The 24,245-nt window shown below is 46.0% G+C and overlaps 1 protein-coding gene across 1 annotated transcript in view; it reads left to right on the top strand.

Moving 5' to 3' along the window:
• LOC109884983 (ankyrin repeat and sterile alpha motif domain-containing protein 1B) overlaps positions 1-24,245 on the top strand; it is a 332,614-nt gene that overhangs the window by 254,495 nt on the left and 53,874 nt on the right. The window contains 2 exon segments of the mRNA XM_031798152.1: positions 18,742-18,840; positions 20,455-20,607. Coding sequence (XP_031654012.1) covers positions 18,742-18,840; positions 20,455-20,607 — 252 coding nt within the window.

The raw sequence follows: 24,245 nt of genomic DNA, 5'->3' as shown, positions 1-24,245 counted from the left end.
AGGCCCTCCCCCATCCTCCTGTTGAAAAAGCTGACCACGACTCCATTTTGTTGCTCCCAGCCTATAGACAGAAACTAGAACAGGAAGCACCCGTGCTCAGGTCTGTTCAACGCTGGTCCGACCAATCGCATTCCACGCTTCAAGATTGCTTCGATCACGTGGACTCGAACAACAACATTGATGAATACGCTGATTCGGTGAGCGAGTTTATAAGCAAGTGCATCGGTGATGTTGTACCCACAGTGTCTATTAAAACATTCCCCAACCAGAAACCGTGGATTGATGGCAGCATTCGCGCAAAACTGAAAGTGCGAACCACTGCTTTTAATCAGGGCAAGGTGACCGGAAACATGACCGAATACAAACAGTGTAGCTATTCCCTCCGCAAGGCAATCAAACAAGCTAAGCGTCAGTATAGAGACAAAGTAGAGTCGCAATTCAACTGCTCAGACACGAGAAGTATGTGGCAGGGTCTACAGTCAATCACGGACTACAAAAGAAAAACCAGCCCCGTCGCGGACCACGATGTCTTGCTCCCAGACAGACTAAACAACTTCTTTGCTCGCTTTGAGGACAATACAGTGCAACTGACACAGCCTGCTACCAAAACCTGCGGGCTCTCCTTCACTGTAAAAAAAAATATTTAAACGTGTTAACCCTCGCAAGGCTGCAGGCCCAGGCGGCATCCCCAGCCATCCCTCAGAGCATGCACAGACCAGCTGGCTGGTGTGTTTACGGACATATTCAATCAACCCTTATCCCAGTCTGCTGTTCCCACATGCTTCAAGAGGGCCACCATTGAGAGACTAGTCAAGGACCATATCACCTCCACCATACCTGACACCCTATATCCACTCCAATTTGCTTACTAGCCCAATAGGTCCACAGACGACGCAATCTCAACCACACTGCACACTGCCCTAACCCATCTGGACAAGAGGAATACCTATGTAAGAATGCTGTTCATCGACTACAGCTCAGCATTTAACACCATAGTACCCTCCAAACTCGTCATTAAGCTCGAGACCCTGGGTCTCGACCCCGCCCTGTGCAACTGGGTCCTGGACTTCCTGACGGGCCGCCCCCAAGTGGTGATGGTAGGTAACAACATCTCCACTCGCTGATCCTCAACACTGGGCCCCCACAAGGGTGCGTTCTCAGCCCTCTCCTGTACTCCCTGTTCACCCACGACTGCGTGGCCATGCACGCCTCCAACTCAATCATCAAGTTTGCAGACGACACCACAGTGGTAGGTTTGATTACCAACAATGATGAGACGGTCTACAGGGAGGAGGTGAGGGCCCTCGGAGTGTGGTGTCAGGAAAATAACCTCACACTCAATATCAACAAAACAAAGGAGATGATCGTGGACTTCAGGAAACAGCAGAGGGAGCAGCCCCCTATCCACATCGACGAGACAGTAGTGGTGAGGGTGGAAAGTTTTAAGTACCTTGGCATACACATCACGGACAAACTGAAATGGTCCATCCACACAGACAGCGTGGTGAAGAAGGCGCAACCTCAGGAGGCTGAAGAAATTAGGCTTGTCACCAAAAACACTCACAAACCTTTACAGATGCACAATCGAGAGCATCCTGTCAGGCTGTATCACCGCCTGGTATGGCAACTGCTCCGCCCACAACCGTAAGGCTCTCCAGAGGGTAGTGAGGTCTGCACAACGCATCACCAGGGGCAAACTAACCTTGCCTCAAGGACATCAACCACTCAAGCTACTGCCTGTTCACCCCGCTATCATCCAGAAGGCGAGGTCAGTACAGGTGCATCAAAGCAGGGACCGAGAGACAGAAAAACAGCTTCTATCTCAAGGCCATCAGACTGTTAAACATCCATCACTAACATTGAGTGGCTGCTGCCAACGTACTAACTCAACTCTAGCCACTTTTATAATGGAAAAATGTATGTAATAAATGTATCACTAGTCACTTTAAACAATGCCACTTAATATAATGTTTACATACCCTACATTACTCATCTCATATGTATATACTGTACTCTATACCATCTACTGCATCTTGCCATCTTGATGAAATAAATGTATCACTAGCCACTTTAAACAATGCCACTTTATATAATGTTTACATACCCTACATTACTAATCTCATATGTATATATTGTACTCTACTGCATCTTGCCTAGGCCGTTCGGCCATCACTCATTCATATATTTTTATGTACATACTCTTATTAATTCCTTTACACTTGTACAGTGGGGCAAAAAAGTATTTAGTCAGCCACCAATTGTGCAAGTTCTCCCACTTAAAAAGATGAGAGAGGCCTGTAATTTTCATCATAGGTACACTTCAACTATGACAGACAAAATGAGGGAAAAAAATCCAGAAAATCACATTGTAGGATTTTTAATGAATTTATTTGCAAATTATGGTGGAAAATAAGTATTTGGTCACCTACAAACAAGCAAGATTTCTGGCTCTCACAGACCTGTAACTTCTTCTTTAAGAGGCTCCTCTGTTCTCCACTCGTTACCTGTATTAATGGCACCTGTTTGATCTTGTTATCAGTATAAAAGACACCTGTCCACAACCTCAAACAGTCACACTCCAAACTCCACTATGGCCAAGACCAAAGAGCTGTCAAAGGACACCAGGCTGGGAAGACTGAATCTGCAATAGGTAAGCAGCTTGGTTTGAAGAAATCAACTGTGGGAGCAATTATTAGGAAATGGAAGACATACAAGACCACTGATAATCTCCCTCGATCTGAGGCTCCATGCACAATTGGTGGATGACTAAATACTTTTTTTGCCCCACTGTATGTGTAAGGTAGTTGTTGTGAAATTGTTAGGTTAGATTACTTATTAGATATTACTGCATGGTCGGAACTAAAAGCACAAGCATTTCGCAACACTCGCATTAACATCTACTAACCATGTGTATGTGACAAATACAAGTCGATTTGATTTGATTCCTGTAATGACAGTTTTTGCCCTGTGCCTGTTTCGCTGGGGCCTGCTGCTGTGATGAGACACTAACTCCCCCCCCCCCCCCCCCCCCCCCCCGCGCACCGGGAGTAAAAAATAGTTATGTTATGGTACCAGTACCACCAGGGGAAAATGTTAGTGTGGAGCTCTGAGAATGACTGCCGGGGTAGGAAAGATGAATCCATGAGACTACCTAAATCATCTAAATTGGAACATCCATCTCACAAACTGTTGCAATAAATACAGCTACTAACAGATTGGATTAGTTTAAAAACGTTTTATTTATTTTTGTGTAGTATAAGACTAATCAACCGATCAACGTACATGCAAAAACACAGGTATTTTAACAAACACTTCTGATAATCAACCTGTAATGGAGCATGCTGGGAAATATGATAATGATGGGTGTGGTTTTAAGCAAACATGAGTTAGTAATTTTAGTCAATAAATCTTGAGAAATCTAAAATCTAGTGTTGAGCAAACTAGAAATCGTATTGCAGCTGGTTGCCTTGATATTTATGGGTTGAATCCACTTCAATGCTATTTTGAAGTCCACTCAACTCACAGAATAATGCTGATTAAGCAATTGGTTAAATGGCTTTTTTAGTGTGATATATACAGTAGTATTGGTTTGGGTGGTGTAGGATATGGTTGATTTATTTTATGCAGAGAGAGAGAGACTGCCTATATGAGTCTGAATACAGTTCATTTGGAAAGTATTCAGACCCCTTGACTTTTTCCACATTTTCTTACATTACAACCTTATTCTAAAATTGATTAAATAGTTTTTTTCTCTCTTCAATCTACACACAATATCCCATAATGACAAAGCAAAACCAGTTTTTATAAATGTTTGCAAATGTATTACAAACAAAAAACTGAAACATCATATTTACATAAGTATTCAGACCCTTTACTCCGTACTTTGTTGAAACACCTTTGACGTCGATTACAGCCTGGAGTCTTCTTGGGTATGAAGCTACAAGCTTAGCACACCTGTATTTTGTTGAGTTTCTCCCATTCTTCTCTGCAGATCTTCTCAAGCTCTGTCACGTTGGATGGGGAGCGTCACTGCACAGTGATCTTGTAACACAAGATCATTGATAAACAAAGTGGATGAATTTGAACTGCTTCTTCAATGAGTAAATTAAGACATTGGATGTGTCACTGAAACGAGGGCCCACAAAAATATCCTAGATTAATCTCTTTTCATATAAAACTATCAGCTGTTCAGAAATGACAGGTCCAGAGGGGGGATGAGAGGAGGGGGCGTGGCTATGTATGTGAACCACAGTATGCAGGCAAAGAGAAGAGCTGACCTAATGAAAGAGGAATTTGAGTGTATGCGGCTTCAGCTCCCCAGCTCAGTTTCAACTCTGGTAGTGGGAGTACTCTACCATCCACCATGGGAAAATGAGAAAACACCTCAGTTATCACTGTGGATAATGTGATCAGGATGTTCTCTCCCCAAATGGGGCTCATCCTGTGTGGAGACTTTAATCACCTGCCTTTCAAGATGCTGACAAACTCCCATCCAGACATGAAACAAGTGGTCAAAGACCAGACCAGAGGGGACGCCATCTTAAATCTGATCATTACAAATATGAAGAATCACTACAACACCCCCACTGTACTTGCTCCTGTCGGATCCAGTGATCACAAATGTCTGCTGTTCTCCCCAAACACAACATCGGGAGGGAGAAGCGAGGTGCAGCGGGGGAAAAGGACATGTGGTAACCCAGGACAGAAAGGAGGCCTTAGCACCATGTATGGCCAGTACTGACTGGTCTGCCAAATATGGGGCGGAGAGCATCGATGCAAAGGTGGAGACGTTCAACTCCTGCATTCAAACTGCACTTGATGTACGCATGCCAATAAGAAACACTGGACAAGCCCTGGATGACTGAAGGAATAAAGGCTGCCATCAGGAAAAGACAGAAGATTTTCAACAGATGGGTTGAAACTAATGAAATGGAGAAAATACAGAAACACAGTGCAAATGCTTATCGAGGAAGCAAAAACAAACTAATACAAAACTGGAATCCAGGACCTAAAGAAGAAAAACCCTAAGGAATGATGGGAATTCATTAACAAAGGACTGGGGCAAAAGAAAACATCAGGACGGAGAATACAGGTAGAGGTAATTGAAGACATTGATGTGGCTGATGTTTTTAATGTATTTATTTGCTGAGGCGTGGATAAGCACCATCTTCCTACAAGTCAGGTTGAGCTGTGCAGCATTGGCCAGATAAAGCAAGCTCTGACCAGACTCAGCCCATGTAAAGCTTGTGGGCCTGATGGCATTCCAGCCTGACTACTAAGAGACCATGCAGAAGATCTAGCCCCTGTCATCACACACATAGTTAACATCTCCTACTGGCAGGGGACTGTTCCTGCTGTCTGGAAGACTGCCAATGTGTGTCCCCATACCTAAAGTGTCCAACCCAGGTACAATGAGTGACGGGAGGCCCATCTCTCTAACTTCATGCCCTGGAAAAATCCAGTAGAACTTCATCAAAAAAACTCCAGACTCCAGAAAACCAACAATGGTGAGGGTGTAACTTGTCCAAAGCCTTTGATCCAGTAGATCACGCAAAGCTCCTGCAACATCTGTCTGACATTGAACTGTGTCCAAGGTCACTAGCCTGGTTCCACAGCTACACCACAGGAAGAAGACGGAGGGTGATGGTTACTAGCCTGGCTCCACAGGTAGAAGACAGAGGGTGATGGTTACTAGCCTGGCTCCACAGGAAGAAGACAGAGGGTGATGGTTACTAGCCTGGCTCCACAGGAAGAAGACAGAGGGTGATGGTTACTAGCCTGGCTCCACAGGAAGAAGACAGAGGGTGATGGTTACTAGCCTGGCTCCACAGGAAGAAGACAGAGGGTGATGGTTACTAGCCTGGCTCCACAGCTACACCACAGGTAGAAGACAGAGGGTGCTGGTTACTAGCCTGGTTCCACAGCTACACCACCGGTAGAAGACAGAGGGTGATGGTTACTAGCCTGGCTCCACAGCTACACCACAGGTAGAAGACAGAGGGTGATGGTTACTAGCCTGGCTCCACAGCTACACCACAGGAAGAAGACAGAGGGTGATGGTTACTAGCCTGGTTCCACAGGAAGAAGACAGAGGGTGATGGTTACTAGCCTGGCTCCACAGCTACACCACAGGAAGAAGACAGAGGGTGTTGGTTACTAGCCTGGCTCAACAGCTACACCACAGGAAGAAGACAGAGGGTGGTGGTTACTAGCCTGGCTCCACAGCTACACCACAGGAAGAAGACAGAGGGTGATGGTTACTAGCCTGGTTCCACAGGAAGAAGACAGAGGGTGATGGTTACTAGCCTGGCTCCACAGGAAGAAGGCAGAGGGTGATGGTTACTAGCCTGGCTCCACAGGAAGAAGACAGAGGGTGATGGTTACTAGCCTGGCTCCACAGGAAGAAGACAGAGGGTGATGGTTACTAGCCTGGCTCCACAGTTACACCACCGGTAGAAGACAGAGGGTGATGGTTACTAGCCTGGCTCCACAGGAAGAAGACAGAGGGTGATGGTTACTAGCCTTGCTCCACAGGAAGAAGACAGAGGGTGATGGTTACTAGCCTGGCTCCACAGGAAGAAGACAGAGGGTGATGGTTACTAGCCTGGCTCCACAGTTACACCACCGGTAGAAGACAGAGGGTGATGGTTACTAGCCTGGCTCCACAGCTACACCACAGGAAGAATACAGAGGGTGTTGGTTACTAGTCTGGCTCCACAGCTACACCACCAGTAGAAGGCAGAGGGTGATGGTTACTAGCCTGGCTCCACAGCTACACCACAGGAAGAAGACAGAGGTTGTTGGTTACTAGCCTGGCTCAACAGCTACACCACAGGAAGAAGACAGAGGGTGATGGTTACTAGCCTGGCTCCACAGCTACACCACAGGAAGAAGACAGAGGGTGTTGGTTACTAGCCTGGCTCAACAGCTACACCACAGGAAGAAGACAGAGGGTGATGGTTACTAGCCTGGCTCCACAGCTACACCACCAGTAGAAGGCAGAGGGTGATGGTTACTAGCCTGGCTCCACAGTTACACCACAGGACGAAGACAGAGGGTGGTGGTTACTAGCCTGGCTCAACAGCTACACCACCGGTAGAAGACAGAGGGTGATGGTTACTAGCCTGGCTCCACAGCTACACCACCGGTAGAAGGCAGAGGGTGATGGTTACTAGCCTGGCTCCACAGTTACACCACAGGACGAAGACAGAGGGCGGTGGTTACTAGCCTGGCTCCACCTGCTCCCCTCAAAAAGAGGTAACTGCACCACCATACTCCCGAGAATCAGCCACGAACTGTCATGTATAACTGCTCGTACGGACCGCCTGCGAAACACCACTCTACCCACTGCATTTCTTCAGTTTAATCTGTGAGCAAGAATAAATCAACTATAACTCAAACAGCTACAGTATTTTCAGGTCTGTTCGGTCGGGTTCAAGTCCGGGCTCTGGCTGGGCCAGTCAAGGACATTCAGAGATTTGTCTTGGGTGTGTGCTTAGAGTAGTTGTCCTGTTGGAAGATGAACCTTCGCCCCCAGTCTGAGGTCCTGAGTGCTCTGGAGCAGGTTTTCATCAAGGATCTCTCTGTACTTTGCTCTGTTCATCTTTCCCTCAATCCAGACTAGTCTCCCAGTCCCTGTCGCTGAAAAACATCCCCACAGCATGATGCTGCCACCACTATGCATTACCGTAGGAATAGTGCCAGGTTTCCTTCAGACGTGACGCTTGGCAGTCAGTCCAAAGAGTTCAATCTTGGTTTCATCAGACCAGAGAATCTTGTTTCTCACGGACTGAGACTCCTTTAGGTGCCTTTTGGCAAACTCCAAGCGGGCTGTCATGTGCCTTTTACTGATGAGTGGCTCCCGTCTGGCCACTCTACCAGAAATGCTTGATTGGTGGAGTGCTGCAGAGATGATTCTCCTTCTGGAAGGTTCCCCCATCTCCACAGACGAACTCTGGATCAGTGACCATCGTGTTCTTGGTCACCTCCCTGACCACGGCCCTTCTCCCTCGATTGTTCAGTTTGTCCGGGCGTCCAGCTCTAGGAAGATTCTTAGTGGTTCCAAACTTCTTCCATTTAAGAATGATGGAGACCACTGTGTTCTTGGGGATCTTCAATGCTCAGACACTTTTTGGTACCCTTCCCCAGATCTGTGCCTCGATACAATCCTGTATCGGAGCTCTACGAACAATTCCTTTCGACCTCATGGTTTGGTTTTTGCTCTGACATGCATTGTCAACTGTGGGACCTTATATAGACAGATGTGTTCCTTTCCAAATCATGTCCCATCAATTGAATTTACCACAGGTGGACTCCAATCATGTTGTAGAAACATTTCAAGGATGATCAATGGAAACAGGCTGTTCTGGAGCTACATTTTGAATCTCGTAGCAAAGGGTCTGAATACTTATGTAAATAAAGTATTTCAGTTTTTTATTTGTAATAAATTAGCAAGCATTTATAAAAATCAGTTTTTGCCTTGTCATTATGGGGTGTTGTGTGTAGATTGATGAGGGGAAAACATGATTTAATCCATTTTAGAATAAGGCTGTAACGTAACAAAATGTGGAACAAGTGAAGGGGTCTGAATACTTTCCGAATGCACTGTACATGTGTGTTTGTGTGTAATAAAGGGTTTTGTGGGTGTTGGGTAGCCCTCCTCCCACCATCTCTCTGTACAGTCAGTTTAGAACTCTTTGTAGTGTGTGTGTGTGTGTGTGTGTGTTTGTGTGCATGTGTGTGTGCATGTGTGTGTGCATGTGTGTGTGTGTGTGTGTGTGTGTGTCTGTACCATCCATCTATCCATCCATCTAAATTATAATTTTGACATAACCCCCACTGACCTGCTGCTGTAATGAAGAGTTCATGAGAATGAACCTCTGGCCATTGGTCATGAACCATCACTGACCCCCCATTAAATCTGTCTCTCTCTCTCTCTGTCTCTCAGTAGTCCAGGTAGCTATTTGGTTAACTATTTAGCAGTCTTATGGCTTGGGGGTAGAAGCTGTTCAGGGTCCTGTTGGTTCCAGACTTGGTGCATCAGTACCACTTTCCTTGCAAGAGCAGAGAAAAACATCTATGACTTGGTTGGCTGGAGTCTTTTTAGGGCCTTCCTCTGACACTGCCTGGTATAGAGGTACTGTAGCTCAATGATTTTTGATGGCAGGCAGCTCGGCCCCAGTGATGTACTGGGTCAATCACACTACCCTCTATTGCACCTTGTGGTTGGATGCCAAGCAATTTCCATCCAATTTCCATACTATGCAGTGATGCAGCCAGTGATGCAGCCAGCTCTCAATGGTGCAGCTGTAGAACTTTTTGAGGATCTGAAGGCCCATGCCAAATCTTTTCAGCCTACTATGGGGAAAGAAGCATTGTGTTGGTGTGTGTGGACCATGTTAATTCCTTAGTGATGTGGACACCGAGGATCTTGAAGCTCTCGATCCGCTCGATCCGATCCGCTCCACTACAGCCCCATCGATGTGGACTGGGGCCAGCTCGGCCCTCCATTTCCTGTATTCCATGATCGGCACCACATTGCCAGGTCACTAACCTCCTCCTTATAGGCAGTCTCATCATCGTTAGGTGATCAGGCCTATGACCATCATGCCGTCAGTAAACTTGATGATGGTGTTCGAGTCAGGCACGGCCATGCAGTCGTGGGTCAACAGGGAGTACAGGAGGGGACTGAGCACGCACCCCTGAGGATCCCCCTGGTTGAGGGTCAGCATGCACATGTGTTGTTGCCTACTCTCACCACCTGGAGACAGCCTGTCAGTAAGTCAAGGATCCAGTTGCAGACGGAGGTTCTCAGTACCAGGGTCCTGAGCTCAGTGATGAGCTTGGAGGGCACTATGGAGCTGAATGCTGAGCTGTAATCAATTACAACATTCTCACATAGGTATTCCTTTTATCCAGGTGTTGCAAGGGCAGTGTGGTGTGCATTAAGATTTTGTCATCCGGTGTCTGGGATGAGGTTGTTGATGTGAGCCATGACCAGCCTTTCAAAGCATTTCAAGCCTACAGATGTGATTGCTAAGGGGCAATAGTAATTTAAACATGTTACCTTGGCGATCTTGGGCACAGGGACTATGGTGGTCTGCTTGAAATGTAGGTATTACAGACATGGTCAGGGAAAGGTTGAAAATGTCAGTGAAGACACGTGCCTGCTGTTCTGAGTATGTAGTCCATTTGGCCACCCGGTTTAAAGATCGAACTCACATGGAGAGCGAGATCACACTGTCCTCTGGAACAGCTGGTGCTCTCATGTATGGTTCATTGTTTCTTGCCTCGAAGCAAGCATGGAAGGCAATTAGCTCATCTAGTAGGCTCGCGTCACTGGGCAGCTCGTGGCTTGGTTTCCCTTTGTAATCCGTGATAGTTTGCAAGCCCTGCAACATCCAACGAGCGTCAGAGCCGGCGTAATAGGTTTCGATCTTAGTCCTATATTGACACTTTGCCTGTTTGATGGCTCATCACAATAAGAGCGTGAGCAAAATGATTAATCATATCACTTCAGTAAATTGTTTGTAAAGGCTTGATGACCTTAGATTTGAGCATGTGAAGCCTCCATTTCCGAAAATCCTCCTTTATCTCAAATGTCTGATTGGTGTTACCATAATTGGTATTACTATTCCTACTAGTGGAACAATGTTATCATAGTGGTATCAATTGTTTAAAGTCATTAAGCTACCATGTTAGTTGATTTTGAATGGGAAGATGTACCCAAAACCATACAATTTTTGTAATTTTTTAAAAATAAGTAAATGTTTTCCAAAACTCCTTGCCCAAATGCCACCGTATTTGAAGGATGACCCACATACCATCACCCACACATACCATCCTATCCTTGTCATTCCCTACCCATTAGTATTATACTCCTTTAGACCAGCTCGCTCCCAGTCAAAAACTGCTGAGGGTCTCTGTCAGAAGTTCAGAGAGTCTGGGAGGTTCTCTCATCCTGGCCTCGCCTTTTCCCTTTATTTGATAAATCTGTGATCTCTTCTCCTGCTCTGAAATGCCTTTAGATATAATTAATATTGAATAAAGCCGCGCCGACGCTTCTGCCCAGTCTCTTTCAAGTACCGGGGGTTACTTCAAACTTCACTATTGTTAGTTTCTATTTCTCTCTCTTTCCCTGACGCTGGAACATTCCACCACACTAACTCGCTAGGAAGTATTTTCATGTTCTGTTTCTCTTTGAGGTTTCAGCCCGCCGAGTGGCGAGGGAAACGGTTTGAGCTTCTTCCTTCAACTAGGAAACCTCGACGCGGGACACATCGTTTCATATTCATGAGATGTTGGTCGACGGGGAGATAAATCATTGATTTGCTTTCCATTAGCCTGAGAAAGAAAACGCTGGAAATTGATGGTGGCCATTTAAAAATATATTTCTTTAGCACCACTCTATTCAGGAGATGAAATTGACAGCAAACTGAAATGGGAACAACAGCAAACTGAAATGGGAACAACAGCAAACTGAAATGGGAACAACAGCAAACTGAAATGGGAACAACAGCAAACTGAAATGGGAACAACAGCTATGCTATGGAGAGGCTGCTTTTCCCATTACAGTTGCATGTCAACTTCATGTGCTGGAATTGACTAGAGCCTAAATGAATTTGACCCTAACTTTGCTCACTACCACTGCAGTAAAGCCTACTGGGATCAACAGGCAAACAGAGACATGTACACACATACATTACACTCATGCGCATAACAATACACACACACACACACACACTCCCTACTTTACTCAAGCTTTGGTTATTGTTGTTGTGACCTTGAGAACTCAGCTTCTTTCTCTGTCCACAATAGAGGGCCTATGAGGGGGCGTGGTCTGTCACCTTAACCAGCCAGTAAAGGACAGCTTTTGATCTGTTTGATGTACGGACAGGGGGAGGGGGGAGGTGCCTGTTGTCATGGAGATGGGTGAAGATGACTTCTGTATTTACATTAAGGAGTCATTATGTAGGGGCTTAGATGGAGACGGATCTCTCTCCCGGGAAGACACACCACTAGAGTGCGTGTGTGCGTATGTGTGGGTGTGTGTGTGTGCAATAGTTAGTATGTAGTAAATAAATGAGCCCTTTCTCCTTGTGGAGTCCTCTGTATTAAGCCTTTTGCCCCATGCTACCTCTAACCTCCAACTCTGTTTATCAGAGGAGACTCTGCATACATAATTCTGCAAAAACATCCTCCTTGTACAACGTAAAGCACCAAATAATGCATGCAGAGCAGATTTAGGCCGATACCCGCTAATAATCAAAATCCAGAAAAGAGCCGTTAAATTCTACAACCACCTAAAAGGAAGCGATTCCCCAACTTTCCATTACAAAGCCATCACCTATAGAGAGATGAACCTAGAGAAGAGTCCCCTAAGCAAGCAAACAGACCCCACAGAGCCCCAGGACAGCAACACAATTAGACCCAAACAAACCATGAGATGACAAAAAGATAATTACTTAACACATTGGAAATCATTTTCCAAAAACAGAGCAAACTACAATACTATTTGGCCCTAAACAGAGAGTAACAGTGGCAGAATACCTGACAACTGTGACTGAACCAAAATTAAGGAAAGCTTTGACTATGTAGAGACTCAGTGAGCATGGCCTTGCTATTGAGAGAGGCCGCCATAGTCAGACCTGGCTCTCAAGAGAAGACAAATTATGTGGATGACCATATTAGAGACACATACAATGCATTCATAAATTATTCAGACCCCTTGACTTTTTCCACATGTTGTTACTTTACAGCCTTATTCTAAAAATGATTAAATAAATAAAAAATCTTCATCAATCTACACACAATACCTCATAATGAAAACAGGTTTTTAGAATATTTTTGCAAATGTATTACATTAATTAAACAGAAATGAACTCAGAAAGGAACGTCCCTTTTTCAGGACCCTGTCTTTCAAAGATAATTTGTATAAATCCAAATAACTTCACAGATCTTCATTGTAAAGGGTTTAAACACTGTTTCCCATGCTTGTTCAATGAACCCTAAACAATTAATGAACATGCACCTGTGGAAAGGTTGTATGTAGGGGGTGTGTACTGGCGGCAGAGAAGTTAGGCGCAGGAGAGCAAAAACTGATTTACAATGGCGCAGTTTAATAGACAAAACCACCGTAAACAGAACAATAAATCAATGGGTAAACAAAATCCGGTACACACCAGCATAACGTGCACAAGCACTACAATAAACAATTCCGGACAAGGACATGGGGGGAACAGAGGGTTTAATACACAACATGTAATGATGGAATTGAAACCAGGTGTGTGGGAAGACCAGACAAAACAAATGGAAAATGTAAGGTGGATCGGCGATGGCTAGAAGACCGGTGACGAGATACTGAAGGCCCCTCGCCCGACGCCTCGAATCCAGTATGGAGCGAACGGAGACTGCCGGGGCCCCCTCGATATCCAGAGGGGGCGGAGGAACCTCCCGCACCTCAGACTCCTGGAGCGGACCAGCCACCACCGGCCTGAGGAGAGACACATGGAACGAGGTGTTAATACGGTAGTCTCCTCAGGACTTTAAATGGCCCCACAAACCGCGGACCCAGCTTCCGACAGGGCAGGCGGAGGGGCAGGTTTAGGGTCGAGAGCCAGACCCGGTCTCCTGGTGCGAACACCGGGGCCTCATTACAGAGAAGCATGGTGGTGACAGCAGAATGCTGTGGGGATGTTTTTCAGCAGCAGGGACTGGGAGACGCAGGAGTGGCTTCGGGGACAAGTCTCTGAATGTTTTTGAGTTGCCCAGCCAGAGCCCGGACTTGATCCTGATCGAACATCTCTGGAGAGACCTGAAAATAGCTGTGCAGCGACTCTCCCTATCCAACCTGACAGAGCTTGAGAGGATCTACAGAGAAGAATGGGAGAATCTCCCCAAATACAGGTGTGCCAAGCTTGTAGTGTCATACACAAGAAGACTCCAGGCTTTAATCGTGCTTTCACAAAGTAGAGTAAAGGGTCTGAATACTTATGTAAATGTGATATTCCCATTTTTACTTTTTCATACATTTGCAAAAATGCCTGTTTTCACCTTGTCATTATGGGGTGTTGTGTGTAAATTGATGAGGGGGGGAACAATTTAATACATTTTAGAACAAGGCTGTAACGTAACAAAATGTGGATGAAGTGAAGGGGTCTGAATACTTTCTGAATGCACTCTTATTTCACTCAGATTACACAGACCCACAAAGAATTTGAAAAAAAATCAATTTTGATAAACTCCCATATCTATTTGGTGAAATACCACAGTGTGCCGTCACAGCAGCAGGATTTATGACCTGTTGCCACAAGAAAAGGGAAAGCAGTGAAGAACAAACACCATTGTAAATATAACCAATATTTATGTTTATTTATTTTCCCTTTCGTACTTAAACTATTTGCACATCATTATAACACTGTGCATAGCTATAATGTGACATTTGAAATGTCTCTATGAGAGAGAGAGAGAGAGAGAGAGAGAGAGGTTGTGTGTGAGAGAGAGAGAGAGAGAGGTTGTGTGTGAGAGAGAGAGAGAGAGAGGTTGTGTGTGAGAGAGAGAGAGGTTGTGTGTGAGAGAGAGAGGTTGTGTGTGTGAGAGAGAGAGAGGTTGTGTGTGAGAGAGAGAGAGAGAGAGAGAGAGAGAGAGAGAGAGAGAGAGAGAGAGAGAGAGAGAGAGAGAGAGAGAGAGAGAGAGAGAGAGAGAGAGAGAGAGAGAGAGAGAGAGAGAGAGAGAGGTTGTGTGTGAGAGAGAGAGAGGTTGTGTGTGAGAGAGAGAGAGGTTGTGTGTGAGAGAGAGAGGTTGTGTGTGAGAGAGAGAGAGAATAAAGTGAGTCAAACGGAGAATGAGAGACCCATAGAGAGAGACAGACTGAGTGATTTGTACTAGCTAGTCATTGAGCGCCTGTTGGTCTCGATAATGGATTTCTGTACCATTTCAGAATATGAATGTCCCTCTATTACTTTGGCTGTCGCATGTAAATCCTGGGCTGCATGAATTTTAATTTCTGCCTTTTAAGGGAAGCTTGACCCGAAGCATTGTGTGAAAGCACTACTATGGTCTTGATAATAGACCTATCAACAGTTCAATTGAATTGACACAGTGAAGTAGACAAGATGTTTGCTGTTAATGAAAACCACTTACTTGGGTAAAGTGTATTATTATTTGTTATATTAAATGAACAGATATTGCAATATTTCATGCTGTGTTGAACAAGAACATCACAATAATCTGGGAGCATGAGCAGCAGTGTGTGGTGTTGAACAGGTATCACAGCATTGAATTGTGCAGCTTAGTGAGGGTATAGAAATGGAATGTTATAGAAAATGTATGTAGAACAAACATCTTTAAAGACTTCCTCTTCCAGAAGTTATGTTTATTCTATACATGGCATGACTATATCCTTAGCCTAACAGCTTCCTTTCTTTCCTCTTCTCCTTTCCTAAATAGGACCAGATAGGTTTTCAACATATTGCTGTAATTTGTCAAGCACTTTGCAATCAATGGTCGTGAAGGGAAGGATATGAGAAAAGAAAGCCATTTATAACCATTGAGATGCAGCCAATGATGGTGTAGGTCATGGTAGAAGTTGAACCTATCCCGATCCTAACCTTAACTGTTGTGAAAATAATATCATCCCTGGTTAGGGGTTGTTACGGGAAACCTCTACCTACCCCGCTAATGTCATCATTAGCTCAGGGGTCAAAGTTGAATATGTCATGTAACCCCAGAGCAGAGATGAAGTGATTACATAGGGTGTGTGTACACAGGCAGCCCAATTCATGCAGCACAGGTTATCCTTGCCCGCCCCTTCCTCCATCTGTCTTCGTCCAGTTTGAGCCTTTGATGGTGTACTCTATTTATTATGTCATCTGTAATTTATTGACGGTCTCTCCTTCCCTCTCTGCTCCCTAATTGGTCTTTTGAACAATCGGATGGGCTCTGAAATGGACTGTTCAAAAGACCAATTAGTGGCAAAAATATCCGAATTTGGCTGCCTGTCTAAACGTAGCCATAGTGTGTGTGAGAGAGAGGGAGGGAAAGAGAGGGAGAGAGATTCTATGAATAGAAAAGAAGGGCAGAAGGTAAAATACAAACACCCTCAGCCTCTCTATCTCCCCCTGTCAGAGACCAGCGGCGAGCGATTAGTCATGTCTTTGAAGCCCCAGCCATCTGTCTCTGCCCCGGCTCTGGGTGCCATTACTCTGGTCTTACGGTGTAGGGCGGTGACTGTAGCAGATTCTGGGTGTTCTGGGCTCTCTTAATCAGCCTGAGTGGTCTATCGAACAAGGGCACTGTAGGAGACTGTAGGACAACACTTTGGCTAGTAAATTCAATACAACTGTATTTATACCCTAAGATATTGCAACTTACGTCCTCTAATATAATACAATAGCATCACGTTACCCTAATCTACCGCCCCATACAGTACATAAAAATACAACATAAGCCCATGGCTCTTGGTCTATAGAGAGCAGCAGGTTAGAGGTTCACGTTGAGGCTGACATGAAAAAGATTGCTGTGAAATCTGCTGTTCCATTCCTCATTCATCCCTGTCTTCAGTGCTCCAGATCAATAGCTATCTGTGTTATTGTTGTCGTGTCTTTGGCTATGCCGAATTAAGTGATATGACATGCTATTCTATAAAATCCTTTCTCTGTAATTAATATTACCTGATTAAGCTAATCATGTAAATGTAATTAACTAGAAAGTCGGGGCACCACGAAAGAGTGTTTATAGAGCTGTTATCTTCCGAATAAACTCTGAAAGACCTAGTAATATTTTACATCAATAGCAGTCAATATTAAACATCACCTTATTTCAGTCTCATCTGAAAGTTGTAAATTCTTGGTTATCTTCACAAACCCTGGTTAACAAGTTGAATCAGCAATACAAATTTGGGTTTAATTATTTATTTACTAAATACCTAACTAATCACACAGAATTACATCTACACAGAATGACAATTATGTCATACAGAAAACGTCCCTGGTGGACGGAGCAGACATGGCTGCTGGTTACACAAAGGAAAGGGGGTTGGGTTTGAGTGAAAGAGCGGGAAGACTGAGGAACAAAGGGAGAAGCCATGCTATCATAAATACAGTATCCTATGCATTCTAAATTACCGCCCATTTGGAAAAGGAAAATGCAATAAATATTTACTCTGAGCTGCGCTTCAGTAGGTTGGTCGTAGATGCTGGCTGTGTTGGCCAACAGAGATCTTCCTGTCTTCGGAAGAATGTCTCTGGTAGTAAATTGGGTATGTTGTTACAGCGGCCGCTGCTAACTCAGCGGCTAGGATGTCTCACTTCTTTAGTGAATAAGAGTTCAAAGTTCATACCATTCACAACCAAAGCTCACGCTAAGGTTGGCTTAATTCTGTAGTTGACATGTTAGTCCTTTTTAACGTATGGACCGTCGTCCTATCATCCTCAAGGGCTTATATAGTGGAGGGAGAGAAGGGCTTATATAGTGGAGGGAGAGAAGAGGTTATATAGTGGAGGGAGAGAAGGGCTTATATAGTGGAGGGAGAGAAGAGGTTATATAGTGGAGGGAGAGAAGGGCTTATATAGTGGAGGGAGAGAAGCTAAAATTACATTTAATCTTTTCACAAATAGTTTCATATTTGAACATTTAAATTGAACAACAATTCCATGTGACTCTGATAACTAGAATGTGTAGACTTTCCCAGATACAGTTTGTCATCCTGTCATCAGTCATAATGTCTCAAGATGACAACCAAACTGACATCATATTCATTAAGTACCAACGCATATTTTAAACTGGCTCTATTACCGAAATATGGTTCCTTTCCCGCCACCATTTGCAGTTCCCAGACTCTCTATGTTTAACAAAGGCTATTCAAGAGTACTTCAGTTGAGTCAAGAGAGAGAGGAGAGAAAGGTATTTATGGGGGGGTCGTAAACCTTACCCACAGGCCAACATCATGACATTGTCTAGCCAGGCCAAGAGGGAGGGAGATTAAGAGAGGGGATGAATGAGATGTTGAGGAGTGACAAGTTCAGTCCCCCTACCAGGTGTGATCTGTGTCTGGGATTTAGTACAGCCTGAGGCTGGGGCTCCACACACACAGAGAGAGAGAGACAACCCCCAGCACCTCACCTTTCTGGTTCCTCTGTTTCTCTCTCTATGTTTCTTCCTCTGGCTGATTCTCTCTCGCTCTCTCTTTCTGTCTTTCTCTCTCCCTCTCTCCTCTCTCCTTTATTCACTCTTTCTCTCTCTGTCTGTCTGTCTGTCTGTCTGCCCTGTCTGTCTGTCTGCCCTGTCCGTCTGTCTGCCCTGTCTGTCTGTCTGCCCTGTCTGTCTGTCTGCCCTGTATGTCTGTCTGCTCTGTCTGTCTGCCCTCTCTGTCTGTCTGTCTGCCCTCTCTGTCTGTCTGTCTGTCTGTCTGTCTGTCTGTCTGTCTGTCTGTCTGTCTGTCTGTCTGTCTGTGTCCGTCCGTTATGTTTATATACAGTGTTGTAATAATATGCAAATAGTTAAAGTAGCAAAGGGAAAATAAATATAGGTTGCGTGCGGGGTAGGGGTGCCTTACATAAAAAATTACAGTGTAAATACTTATTTGTAAATAACTAAGAAACTAGTTAGATTATTGGTAGCCATTTATGCAAGATACCCCTCACAACAAGGCTTTGGGATGGGTGGAGTAGTGAACAGAGGTCTCTGCATGATGATGTCACTGATCAATGGGCTGATGATGTCATGTGTATGTTCCCCATGCAGGGCAGTAACGTGGTGGAGGACCAGGACCTGCTGGAGATCGGTATCCTCAACTCAGCCCACAGACAGAGGTTGCTACAGGCCATACGCCTACTGCCCAGGGTCAGTACTGCGTGCGTGCGTTTGCGTGTACTGCAGTAAAAATGAATCTAGCATCATTAGGATTCTGTGGAGGGGATAACATCAGAAGATGAGCTCTTCACCAGTATAAATGAAATATTGTATATTGTATTTGTGCATCTCTGAGCGACGTTCTATCTAATCCTGGGGTCATTTCATGTTTTCATGTGTATCTGAGTTATTCGCCAATAGATCATCGCTCTAAAAACGATAAATTTAAAAAAAAAAAAACGAACATTCAAAATGGTTGATATAGCCAATATAGTCAACTAAGTGAGAGATGTCAATTAAATGAGAGAGGGAGGGAGGAACTCTGGGTAACCAATCTTATTCAATTTAATCTCAGTCAGCACTTTCCTTCTCTCATCCCTGCAAAGTTTTCAAACGACAGAGAAATCCTCTCTCTTCTCCCTCACCTTGTGGAAAGAAGGATGCACATTTTAGGTAAATGTCACACGATGTGCTCACTCCAAAGTCCCAACTCTTCTTAAAAGTAGGATGGCGAATCCTTATTACTTCAGATATCTCCTCTTCTATGAGAAAAAGCAGAATGCTCTTCTCCTCTGAAGTCCTGTTGACTGTATTGCAAAAGAAAGGGCTGAGACGCACTTACTGTGAAATATATTCTCATGTCACATAGGCCAACACACCATACCAAGTAAATATAGGGAAGAATAAGATGCATTTGCCTAATCCTAAATAAACCTTTAGCCCCTACACCCCTTGTTGATCTGAGGGATTTAGATAGCTATTCTGTAAGCAGTATGGAACTAGCCCTGCCTCTCCCTCTGAATTGATAGGTGGGATTTTCTCTATAATGCTTATCATGTCCTTGGGTGCTAAGGATTGATATGGAATTCAGAATCTTATATTCAATTTCTGTATTTAAGTCTTTATTTTACACACAGCACAGGCTATCCTTGCCCTCCCTTCCTCCATCTGTCTTCATCCAGTTTGAGCCTTTGATGGTGTACTCTATTTATTATGTCATCTATATATCTGTCATTTATTTACGGTCTCTCCTTCCCTCTGCTCTCTCCTTCCCTCTCTGCTCCCTCCTTTCCTCTGCTCCCTCCTTTCCTCTCTGCTCCCTCCTTTCCTAACTCCCTGCCTCCCTCCTTTCCTAACTCCCTGTCTCCCTCTCTGCCCCCCTCCCTCTTTTCCTGCCTCCCTGTCTCCTTCCTTTCCTCCCTCCCTTTCTCCTTCCTTTCCTCCCTCCCTTTCTCCCTTTCTCCCTCTCTGCCCCCTCCCACCTTTCCTCCCTCTCTTTCTCCCTTTCTCCCTCTCTGCCCCCTCCCACCTTTCCTCCCTCTCTGCCCCCTCCCTCCTTTCCTCCCTCTCTGCCCCCTCCCTCCTTTCCTCCCTCCCTCCCTCTCTGCCCCCTCCCTGCATCCCTCTCTGACCCCCTCCCTCCTTTCCTCCCTCCCTCCCTCTCTGACCCCCTCCCTCCTTTCCTCCCTCCCTCCCTCTCTGCCCCCTCCCTCCTTTCCTCCCTCCCTGCCTCCCTCTCTGCCCCCCACCCTAGTTTTAGTGTCCTGTATCATTGCTCTTCATATCATCTAGTGACAGTCTGTCCCCTCCTCCTTCCCCCTCCAGGTGCGTCCTATTGGCTATGACGGTAACAACCCCACGTCAGTGGCTGAGTGGCTGGAGTCTCTGGAGCTGGGAGACTACACTAAGTCCTTCCTCATCAACGGATACACCTCCATGGAACTGGTCAAGAAGATCTGGGAGATAGAACTCATCAATGTGAGTCTATTACTGGTTATTGCTGGTTATTACTGTTTTTTAATGTGCTTGCTGAAAACACACTGCTGTTATTCCCCATACGCTACTATAGAAATACTGACTGAAGAAGACAGTAGAAGCAAGCACACACATTCCTGTCAGTAAATGTTCATTTTCTAGTTTGTTTTTTAGGATCTATCTTTAGTCCACAGAACAGATAGATGATGACACGTGGAGCACAGGTGGTGGTCACATGGTCTCCCTGACAGATTTAGTCTTCTTTGGATTGTTGGAACACACCGCTTGGTTGTGGGTTGCAGGGTTGGTGGGTTGGTAGGTGGGTTGGTTACAGGGTTGGTGGGTTGGTTGGTGGGTTGGTTACAGGGTTGGTGGGTTGGTTTCAGGGTTGGTTGCAGGGTTGGTTGGTGGGTTGGTTGGTGGGTTGGTTGGTTGGTGGGTTGGTTACAGGGTTGGTGGGTTGGTTGCAGGGTTGGTTACAGGGTTGGTTACAGGGTTGGTTACAGTGTTGGTTACAGGGTTGGTGGGTTGATTACAGGTTTGGTGGGTTGATTACAGGGTTTGTGGGTTGGTTGGTGAGTGGGTTACAGGGTTGGTGGGTTGGTTACAGGGTTGGTGGGTTGGTTACAGGGCTGGTTACAGGGTTGGTGGGTTGATTACAGGGCTGGTTACAGGGTTGGTGGGTTGATTACAGGTTTGGTTACAGGGTTGGTGGGTTACAGGGTTGGTTGGTTACAGGGTTGATGGGCTGGTTACAGGGTTGGTTACAGGGTTGGTTACAGGGTTGGTGGGTTGGTTACAGGGTTGGTGGGTTGGTTACAGGGTTGGTGGGTTGATTACAGGGTTGGTGGGTTGATTACAGGGTTGGTGGGTTGATTACAGGTTGGTTACAGGGTTGGTGAGTTGGTTACAGGGTTGGTGGGTTACAGGGTTGATGGGTTGGTTACAGGGTTGGTTACAGGGTTAGTTACAGGGTTGGTGGGTTGGTTACAGGGTTGGTTGGTTGGTTACAGGGTTGATGGGTTGGTTACAGGGTTAGTTACAGGGTTGGTGGTTTGGTTACAGGGTTGGTGGGTTGGTTACAGGGTTGGTTACGGGGTTGGTTAAAGGTTGGTTGGTGGGTTGGTTACAGGGTTGGTGGGTTGGTTACAGGGTTGATAGGTTGGTTACAGGGTTGATGGGTTGGTTAAAGGGTTGATGGGTTGGTTACAGGTTGGTGAGTTGGTTACAGGGTTTGTGGGTTGGTTGGTGGGTGGGTTACATGGTTGGTGGGTGGGTTACATGGTTGGTGGGTGGGTTACAGGGTTGGTGGGTTGGTTGCAGGGTTGGTTGCAGGGTTGGTTACAGTGTTGGTTGGTGGGTTGATTACAGGTTTGGTGGGTTGATTACAGGGTTTGTGGGTTGGTTGGTGGGTGGGTTACATGGTTGGTGGGTTGGTTACAGGGTTGGTGGGTTGGTTACAGGGCTAGTGTGTTGATTACAGGGCTGGTTACAGGGTTGGTGGGTTGATTACAGGTTGGTTGGTTGGTTACAGGGTTGATGGGTTGGTTACATGGTTGGTGGGTTGGTTACAGGTTGGTGAGTTGGTTACAAGGTTTGTGGGTTGGTTGGTTGGTGGGTGGGTTACAGGGTTGGTGGGTTGGTTACAGGGTTGGTTACAGGGTTGGTTACAGTGTTGGTTACAGGGTTGGTGGGTTGATTACAGGTTTGGTGGGTTGATTACAGGGTTTGTGGGTTGGTTGGTGGGTGGGTTACATGGTTGGTGGGTTGGTTACAGGGTTGGTGGGTTGGTTACAGGGCTGGTTACAGGGTTGGTGGGTTGATTACAAGGCTGGTTACAGGGTTGGTGGGTTGGTTACAGGGTGGTGGGTTACAGGGTTGGTTGGTTACAGGGTTGATGGGTTGGTTACAGGGTTGATGGGTTGATTACATGGTTGGTGGGTTGGTTACAGGGTTGGTGGGTTGGTTGGTGGGTGGGTGGGTGGGTTGGTGGGTTACAGGGTTGGTGGGTTGGTTACAGGGTTGGTGGGTTGGTTACAGGGCTGGTTACAGGGTTGGTGGGTTGATTACAGGGCTGGTTACAGGGTTGGTGGGTTGATTACAGGTTTGGTTACAGGGTTGGTGGGTTGGTTACAGGGTTGGTGGGTTACAGGGTTGGTTGGTTACAGGGTTGATGGGTTGGTTACAGGGTTGATGGGTTGATTACATGGTTGGTGGGTTGGTTACAGGGTTGGTGGGTGGGTTACAGGGTTGATGGGTTGGTTACAGGGTTGATGGGTTGATTACATGGTTGGTGGGTTGGTTACAGGGTTGGTGGGTGGGTTACAGGGTTGGTGGGTGGGTTACAGGATTGGTGGGTGGGTTACAGTGTTGGTGGGTGGGTGGGTTGGTTGGTGGGTTACAGGATTGGTGGGTGGGTGGTTGGGTTACAGGATTGGTGGGTTGGTGGGTGGGTTACAGGGTTGGTGGGTGGGTTACAGGATTGGTGGGTTGATGGGTGGGTTACAGGGTTGGTGGGTGGATTACAGGGTTGGTGGGTTGATTACAGGGTTGGTTACAGGGTTGGTGGGTTGGTTACAGGGTTGGTGGGTTGGTTACAGGGTTGGTGGGTTGGTTGCGGGGTTGGTTAAAGGTTGATGGGTTGGTTACAGGGTTAGTTACAGGGTTGGTGGGTTGGTTACAGGGTTGGTGGATTGGTTACAGGGTTGGTGGGTTGATTACAGGGTTGGTTACAGGTTGGTTGGTTGGTTACAGGGCTGGTTACAGGGTTGGTGGGTTGATTACAGGGCTGGTTACAGGGTTGGTGGGTTGATTACAGGTTTGGTTACAGGGTTGGTGGGTTGATTACAGGTTTGGTTACAGGGTTGGTGGGTTGGTTACAGGGTTGGTGGGTTGGTTACAGGGTTGGTGGGTTGGTTACAGGGTTGATAGGTTGGTTACAGGGTTGATGGGTTGGTTACATGGTTGGTGGGTTGGTTACAGGTTGGTGAGTTGGTTACAGGCTTTGTGGGTTGGTTGGTGGGTGGGTTACAGGGTTGGTGGGTTGGTTGCAGGGTTGGTTACAGGGTTGGTTACAGGGTTGGTTACAGGGTTGGTTACAGTGTTGGTTACAGGGTTGGTGAGTTGATTACAGGTTTGGTGGGTTGATTACAGGGTTTGTGGGTTGGTTGGTGGGGTGGGTTACATGGTTGGTGGGTTGGTTACAGGGTTGGTGGGTTGGTTACAGGGCTGGTTACAGGGTTGGTGGGTTGATTACAGGGCTGGTTACAGGGTTGGTGGGTTGATTACAGGTTTGGTTACAGGGTTGGTGGGTTGGTTACAGGGTGGTGGGTTACAGGGTTGGTTGGTTACAGGGTTGATGGGTTGGTTACAGGGTTGATGGGTTGATTACATGGTTGGTGGGTTGGTTACAGGGTTGGTGGGTTGGTTGGTGGGTGGGTGGGTTGGTTACAGGGTTGGTGGGTTGGTTACAGGGCTGGTTACAGGGTTGGTGGGTTGATTACAGGGCTGGTTACAGGGTTGGTGGGTTGATTACAGGTTTGGTTACAGGGTTGGTGGGTTGGTTACAGGGTTGGTGGGTTACAGGGTTGGTTGGTTACAGGGTTGATGGGTTGGTTACAGGGTTTATGGGTTGATTACAT

Source organism: Oncorhynchus kisutch, linkage group LG19 (genome assembly GCF_002021735.2).
Source record: "Oncorhynchus kisutch isolate 150728-3 linkage group LG19, Okis_V2, whole genome shotgun sequence".
NCBI classification, from domain to species: Eukaryota; Metazoa; Chordata; class Actinopteri; order Salmoniformes; family Salmonidae; genus Oncorhynchus; species Oncorhynchus kisutch.
The sequence above is the reverse complement of the archived record's forward strand: the minus strand, read 5'-3'. Positions and strand labels throughout refer to the sequence as shown.